Source organism: Musca domestica, unplaced genomic scaffold (assembly GCF_030504385.1).
Source record: "Musca domestica strain aabys unplaced genomic scaffold, Musca_domestica.polishedcontigs.V.1.1 34, whole genome shotgun sequence".
In the NCBI taxonomy this organism is placed as follows: domain Eukaryota; kingdom Metazoa; phylum Arthropoda; class Insecta; order Diptera; family Muscidae; genus Musca; species Musca domestica.
In genome coordinates, this window is record NW_026712313.1 from 10,600,362 (window position 1) to 10,609,116 (window position 8,755).

Below are 8,755 nucleotides of genomic sequence, written 5' to 3' on the forward strand. Positions count from 1 at the left end.
AATAATAATAATAATAATAATAATAATAATAATAATAATAATAATAATAATAATAATAATAATAATAATAATAATAATATTAATAGTAAGAATAATTATAATAATAATAATAATAATAATAATAATAATAATAATAATAATAATAATAATAATAATAATAATAATAATAATAGTAATAATATAATAATAATAATAATAATAATAATAATAATAATAATAATAATAATAATAATAATAATAATAGTAATAATAATAATAATAATAATAATAATAATAATAATAATAATAATAGTAATAATAATAATAATAATAATAATAATAATAATAATAATAATAATAATAATAATAATAATAATAATAATAATAATAATAATAATAATAATAATTATAATAATAATAATAATAATAGTAATAATAATAATAATAATAATAATAATAATAATAATAATAATAATAATATATCGCATGTTACGGGCAGGTGATAATATTTGTATCAAGCATAGGTCAGGAGTGTGCATGGAAAATATTGGTTCTCTTCTTTCACACCTCCCCCAAAAGAACATTTTTTGCTTGGTACTTGGTACCTCGGTTACTTCTCTCACAAATAGTAAAATTTATATAATTATAACTCTCATGTATGGGGTAAATATTCCTCTGTTCTCTCACAACTCAGTGGCCAAACGCTGAGGGAATACATCTGTCGGAACATCGACTGAAACTTTCTAACACGTTTTTATTTTAAATCTCATTTTTTACTTACCCACCCACAACTGAAAAACGAGAAAACACCCCCCGATCGGTCTAACATTTATTTATTATTTTGTTTATGGAACAATTAAAAATAATAAATTTATTTATTTATTTATTTGTACACAAATTTACACACACGCACAATAAGTGGTTGTTGTTAAGTTCTCCAGCTCTGCGGTAATAATGAATTTCATCAGCATGTTTTTTTAATTTCCATTTGTTTTCTTCTTCGTTTATCGTATTTTAATCGCCGGTCATCATTTCCATGAACTCTGAGTGGGTGGGAACAAAAACAAAAAAGAAATGAAAATAAATAGATAATCATTAATTTCATTCATAAATTCAATTGAAACATTTAATACAAAATAAAATATTTTATTTTGTTTTTTTTTTTTTAACTCACCATCAAAATCAACGGTTCCTGAACCGTCCGTATCGATTTCAGCAATAATTCCATCCAAATCACTCGACGACAGCTTGTCATCCAACGCGGCAAGAATTTCCTTTAGCGTTGAGGTTGTAATGTAACCGTTGCCCTCACGATCGTACAGACGGAAAGCTTCCTTCAACTCTTTTTGTATGGCTTCGGCATCTTCCTCTTCGAGGAAATGGGCAGCAATATTACAGAAACCATCGAAATTGACTTTACCCGTATTCTCTGGGTCGTTTTCATCGATCAATTCCTGCAATTCACTTTCCTCGAACATCTGACCCATACTATTGAGAATCGTCTTGAGACGGAGTGTTTCGATGAAGCCAGTCTTTTGGGTATCGAACATCTGGAATGCCCGACGCATAATGTCCATTTTCTCATCGTCTTCCTGTGTTGAAGGGAGAGGGGAAAATGGATATTAATTGGAAGGGTAAATAATGGATTTGCTGGGATCATTTTGTTTTTGATAAACCAATCGAGGTTTTTTTAAGAGACGTTTCAAGGACTATAAGCAAGGATGTTTTAAAGCATATGTTTTTAAGGACACTCGCGACATTTAAGGTGGAATTTTTTACGCGGATATTTTAACTACAGCTCATTAAATGTGGATTTTATTTTAAGGACTCTTACCTCATTAGATCTGATGTTTTTAAGAAAATAATTTCAAGGACCTAAAGTCCGTTAAACGTGTTTTAAAAATAATTTCCTAGGACATCAACCCAATCGTTTAAAATGTTTTTTCCAATATTTTTTCAAGGACACTCGGTCTATTAAATGTTCATGAGTTTTTTTTTCAAGAACTTTAACCCTTTGCATTTTTAATATATTTTTTAAGGACAATTGTTTTTTTTTTTTTTCAGATTTTTTTTAAAGGACAGATTGTGAATTCAAATAAAAATTTGGAATTACATTGGATTTTAAAGGATAAATCGTAAAGTTTTTAAAGATATTTTTGAAATATCCTTCGTCGACTTTTATATAGTATTTTTAAGGGCTAAACGTGATTTTTTTGAGAAAAATTTTAAAGACCCGATGTGAATTTTATTGAACCAATATCGAATGATTTTCAAGAAAAAATTTATGGACGAATTATGAAAATTGAAAGACCAATTTTATAATACTTTCAAGGACCTGCTGTTGATTTTTAAGGAATATTTTTGAATACATAAATTGAAATTTCCAAAATAGTTTAATACTTTGGAATATTTTAGATAGATAGATTAGTAGATTTTAAAAATATTTTTAAGGATCATTCGAGCCCTTCATAAAAAGTTTTTTTAGATAAATAGTAGACTTTATTTAATATATTTAAAGGACTATTCACGGATTTTGAAGAACATTTTTGAGGGAATATAGAATAGATTTTTTAAATATCTTTAAAGGATATTTAGTGGAAATTTTAGACAAATTTTTAAATTTTTTTAAGGACAATTTTTTTTTCATATTTTTCAGATTTTTTTTTTCAAAATTTGGAAAATATTGGACTTAAATTGGATTTTAAAGGATAAATCATGAAGTTTTGAAAAATATTTTTGAAATATCCTTCGCCGACTTTTATACAGCATTCTTTAAGGGCTAAAAGTGATTTTTTTTATTTTTAAAAAACCCGATCTGAATTTTATACAAACCTTATTTAATGATTTTCAAGAACATTTTATGAAAATTGAAAGGTCAATTTTAGAACACTTTCAAAGGACCAGCTGTTGATTATTTTTGATGTTGATAATTTTGATGTACCAAATCGTATATTGTTTTAAGAATATTGTATATCAAGGTATTTTTAAAAATATTTTCAAGGATCATTCGAGCCTTTCATAAAAAGGTTTTTTAGATAAATAGTAGACTTTAAGGGAATATATTTAAAGGACTATTCCCAGATTTTGAAAAACATTTTTGAAGGAATATTCGTAGATTTTTTTTAAATTTTTAAAGGATATTTAGTGGAAATTTTAGACAAATTTTTAAATTTTTTTTAAATTTTAAATTTTTAAGGACATTTCTTTTTTTATTTTTCAGTTTTTTTTAAAAGACATATTGTGAATTTTTAAAAAAAAATTGGACTCAAATTGGATTTTAAAGGATAAGTTGTGAAGTTGTGAAAGATATTTTTGAAATATCCTTCGTCGACTTTTATACAACATTCTTTAAGGACTAAAAGTGATTTTTTTTTAAAAACTTTGTAAGGACCCGATCTGAATTTTATAGAAACCTTATTTAATAATTTTCAAGAAAATTTTATGAACGAAATATGCAAATTAAAAGACCAATTTTAGAATACTTTCAAAAGACCAACTGCAAATTTTTAAGGAATGTTTTTTGAAAAACCAACATTTTTTGAAAGACCAAAATAGTTTAATATTTTTTAATATTTTTTTTAGAAACACCGAAGTACCAAATCGTAGATTGTTTGAAGAACATTTTGAAGAAGCAATGGTGGGATTTTTTTTGAAAATATTTTTAGGGATCATTCGAGCCTCTTAATAATTAGTTGACTTTTTAAGAATATTTTGAAGGACAATTCGTGGAGTCTTTAGTGGACAAACCGTGGCCAGTGAAAAACTTATGGATTCAAAGTTTTGAAAGCCAAATCATGGATTTTTTGAAATCGTTTTTTACAAAGATGAATGCGTTGTTAAAGTTTCTAATCCAATCTTGGATTTTTAGAGAATTTTATTGCCAGGACAGTAATAGTGGAGTTTTTTTAAAGAGTCTTTTTAAGAAATCTTTTTGAAAGCCGCAGATTTTTAAAAAAATATTTTTAAAGACATTCCAAAATATCATTTGCGAATTTAAAAAAAAATATATATATTTTTAAAGCAGTCCCAGGATTATGATCGTGGATTTTTCAAGATCATTTTGGAAGGGCTCCCTGGACAATAAACGGGCATTTTATAAAGAATATTTTCCTAAAGTATATTCTAAGGATTATTATATTTTAGGGATTCTTATATAAGGACTCTCAGGGCAATAGTCGTTCATTTTAGAAAAAATTTTCAAAACATAATTTTTTTAGGAATATTTTTGAATGAGAATCAAGGCAATAATCATTTGATTAATTTTTTGAATTAAAAAAAATATAAATATATATTATTGATTTATATAGATTTTACGAAGAATATTTTCGTAGTTCCAAAACAATAATCCAAGTTCCAAAACAATAATCGTGGAATTTTTAAAAATAATTTCGAAGGATAATCATAAAAAAAGTTTAAAAGTCCTGGAGAATAATCATGGATTTTTGTGAGTATATATTTCAAGGATTTCATGGACAATGATCGGCATTCTATAAAATATTCTTAGAATTCCCAGGAAAAAGAAACATGGATTTTTGTTTAAAATATTTTAAAATTAGTCCCAGAACAATAATTATGAATCTTATTTGAATGCGTATTAGAGTAGTCACAATTTGGGAATTATATCGAACAAATTTGAGGCTTTTGTACCTCTTGTACCAAATAACATTAAAAAATATTATCGGAACAATAGGTATGCCGGACAAAGTTTCACCCGGCATAGTATGAAAAAATCTAGGTATTCCATGCCTTACCCCCTGGTAAAAAGTACCATCGTTCTCCACTAATAAACAAACGTCGTTTATATAAAAACAACAATAAAGGGATAAAGCCTGACCATTTTACAACAACAAAAATCTATCCAATTTGGACAATAACCATAAAATCGTATGAAGATATATCGAAGGTATATAAAAATCCGAATCGATCTCGATAAAATTTGACAGAATTATTTTCGATATCAAATATCTGATTTCCGATATCAAATATCATTGCTGAAGAGTGTATATTACGCATGTGAGTGACTTTAGCATCAAATCGGATGAAATATATATATATATTGAAGCTATAGCTATATCTGAACCGATTTTTACCAAATTTGAAGTATTATTGTTTTCTAGGATGAATTCAGTCGGATGTGCCAAAATTCAGGTCATTTGGACTAATATTAGTAATTTAGTGCAAAATTTACCCGAAATCGGACGAAGATATATTTGGGAGTTATATCTAAATTTGGAACGATTTCCAATAGGATTTGTCCCTGGCCCAAAAAAAAATATTGTTTGGAAAATTTCATTTCAATCAGATAATAAATGTGACCTGTATTTAGTTCACAAAAATACATGGACAGACGGTCTGACATGCATAAATTGACCCAGAAAGTGATTCTATGCAGATCATCAAAAGTAACTATGGGTCTACCTCGCTTCCTTCTCCATGTTACAAACAAATGTACTAAGATATAATACCCGTGAATAGTTTTTGTTACATTTTGTGATATTTTTTTTCTAAAACTGAGAGAATACTCCAGATATATGCAATCAACTACTCCAGAAATAAGCAATTCTAATTTTAAAGATTTTAATTTTTTTTTTTAAAGACAGTCAACTTTGACATTTTTAGAAAAAATATTTTTGTTGGAATTATTGATAGTATTTTCTAATACTGTTTAGTTTTTTTTTCCGAAATTTTTATAGAACTTTTTTATTGAATTGTTAATGAATAATTTTCGAGGAAAATGAGCGTTCGAATATTAAATGAGAAGGTGAAGATTTTAATGGCTTTCAAAGCATATATATTTGATGATTAATCCGAGATAATAAAATATTTCTAGAATTACTTTTTGATTTGACTAAGAGTATGCTTTTGATATTAGTTCAAGATTTTAAAATATCTTTTCAAGGAATTCAAATTTTAAAATTTAGAAAATATGCTAAAAACGTCATCTCCCGTTAAAAAAAAAAACAGATTTTCTATTCTTTTTAAAAATTTCTATTGTCGAATTTATTAAAAGCATTTTTAGTTTGTATAGAACTTTTTTCATAGAATTTTTAATGAACATTTTTTGAAGAATTTTTCGAGTTTTTAATGAATTTTTAAGAATATTTGCTTGATGATTAATTCTGCACAACCAAATGTTATTTTCAACCTGTTTTTTAATATTTTTATAAAATTGTTAATATAATCAATTATTTTTTCAAAGACAGAAATTTCGAATACTATTTGTTAAAAATTTCCATACAGCCTTAATATATAATTTGCATTAATATTTTGTGAATCTTATAAAAAAATTAAGGATAAAAACACCTACAGCATTGGTGTTATACTAAAAATTGAAAAATCAATTAAATTTCTTAAAAAATTTATCCATAACCGTGTTAGGTTTTTAAAATATTTTTAAAGGGTTATAAATTTCGATAATTTTTTTGTTTTGAGAATTAAACTACAGCATTGGGCAGTCAAAAAAAAATTATTGGATCTTGGTTTCCACACATTCCAGAATGTTTATAATTTATATTGCACATATTTATGATTGAGTTGTAGTTTTCGCTATCTTTTCAAATTACATTCTTGTATTCCATCTTCTTCACTGGTGTGAGAATTTATGTCTATGTAGATCAAAGGGAAGATTTTCACATTTTAAAACCTTTCATACATACATCATTTTTTCGTATATCATTTACAATAGTTAATATTTTTTTTATTACTCCAATCCCCACTCAATAAAATTAATTACCATTTTTTATAAAAGTATTTTTTTCTGTTTTTCAAATGTAAATAAATCCAATCAGACAATTTTCACCACTTCCACTTCGACAACACCTCGACACGACCACCTTTTGTGGCTGAGTTTCACTAATGAACTAAAACATAAAATTTTGCCAAAATTCAAAATTCATTATTTTTAATAAAAAGAAGAAGACGAAGAAGTCGACGAAGTGGTGGAGGAGGATTCATTCGTTAGTTATTCTTTGTATTCTTTTCTATTTTTTTTTTTGTTTTTTTCATTGAGAATAATGTTTATTGCTGTTGCTGCTGGTGGCTGCTTTTTTCTGGCCAAAAAGTAGTGGGAATTTTTAAGCGACTGCATCATTACCTTTGCGACCTCTGGTACATGGTCGCATACAAGTACATACCGGAGGAGGTATGTACTCAGATGTGAAGTGAAATGTATGTTTTGGCCAAAATCATCCAAAAATTGTTCAGAATGTTAGTGATGTGGAAAATCAAAGTCATAATTTGATATAAACGGTTATTAAAAATCGATTAAGTTCCAGAGATTTCTTATGGATAAAATATAAAAATAAAATAAAATAAAATAAAATAAAATAAATAAAAAAACAATAACTTTTCAAAAAGATCAAGTCCTATATTTAATAAACAACAATTTAAAAAATATCAGTCGGTTTTGCTGACAGATGTATACCCTCAGCCAGTGTTCGATTATTTAAATATATTTTGACTTATGTTATTATTATTCAAAGGATTTCGCAGATATATATCATCTTCACAACAGATCTTGTGTTAGCAAAAATATTGGGATGTGTGAAATTTGAACGTTTTGTTTATCAAAATCTTGAACCCTATAGTCACATTCGTCTACCCCTCTTAATACCCTTCTAATATTCCTTCTCTTTATATAAATATCTCTTAACCTTATTGTAATCTTAAATATTTAAACTTATTTCTCTTTCAATATAAATATCTCTTAACTTAATCACTTTGTCTTTACTCTCTCAATTTAATGTCAATACTCTCTTTAACTCTCCATCTACTCCCAATTTATTATATTTGTTGCTGTTGACAATTTCTTTGTAATCTTCTTTAAATTATTGTGTATTTAGAAATATAAGTGGAGTTGTGTGGAAAACCTTAACTAGTAAACTTAGCATAAGATGTAATAATAAATAAAAATAGTTAATTAAATTAATATAAAATAGAGTGTTTTATTTTAAAAATTCAATGGTGTTTTATCATCAAGTATAAAACATAACTCTATGTCTGGGAGGTACCAGAACAAATGGTCCGATCCCTACCATCTTTATAAGATATCTTGTGCTAATGGAAATATTGACATGTACCAGTTCTATGTCGATCCGTCTGTGGAAATTACCATAGCTTCTAAACAAAATTAAGTAGTTTAATAAAATTTTGCTGAGATGTGCTTTGGTCTGCAGGACTTTTGGTTTTGAAAATGGTGTATGTTTTGGTATAGCCTATATAACTGTACCTGCAGATTTAAGGTCTTTGGTAGTTTGTGTTCCTAGTATAGGTCCAAGTTTTGGACCTATGATGACAGGATGGCTGAATTGGTCAACGTTTTCGTATAACATCATATAACAGTAATACCTGATATTCCGAATTATTATATAATTATAGGGTCATTTTTCAAAGATTTTTTTTTAATTTTTTGAAGTTTAATCCGAATGGTAGAGGGTATATAAAATTCAGCCCAACTGCTTTACTTAAAATCAACATTAATTGGTCAGAAACTCCCACAAATCAAGGCTCATTTGACTTATGATCCTTGAATAAATATTCATAAAAAATACGTGTTTATTGATCCTTAAGAAATATTCTTTATAAATCCAGATGTATTTGTCTGATAAACATGTTCCTTGAAAATTAGCATAAATTTGTTTGAAGGACCTTGAGAAAATATTTTTTAAAAATCCACTTCTTTGAAAATATATCCCTAAAAATCCATTTTTTTTGGCCGAAATATGGGTGAATAGTATTTTTTTAAAAAATCCACGTTTATTTCATCTGTTGGTCCTTG

The 8,755-nt window shown here is 26.5% G+C and overlaps 1 protein-coding gene across 1 annotated transcript; it reads right to left on the reverse strand.

Moving 5' to 3' along the window:
* Positions 1–796: 796 nt before the first annotated feature.
* On the reverse strand, positions 797–6,860 carry LOC101900392 (troponin C). Its single transcript, XM_005186123.4, has 3 exons — positions 6,713–6,860; positions 1,154–1,571; positions 797–1,022 (listed from the first exon to the last, which is right to left on the reverse strand). Exons 1-3 carry the CDS (start codon positions 6,713–6,715, stop codon positions 994–996), a joined length of 450 nt encoding a protein of 149 aa, XP_005186180.1. The 5' UTR covers positions 6,716–6,860; the 3' UTR covers positions 797–993.
* Positions 6,861–8,755: the final 1,895 nt, after the last annotated feature.

What these genes read in the sequence shown, in the direction of transcription:
- LOC101900392 (XM_005186123.4), bottom strand. An exon ending in AGGAACCGTTGATTTTGATG is followed by an intron (nt 1,023 to 1,153) that starts GTGAGTTAAAAA and finishes CCACCCACTCAG; the next exon opens with AGTTCATGGAAATGATGACC.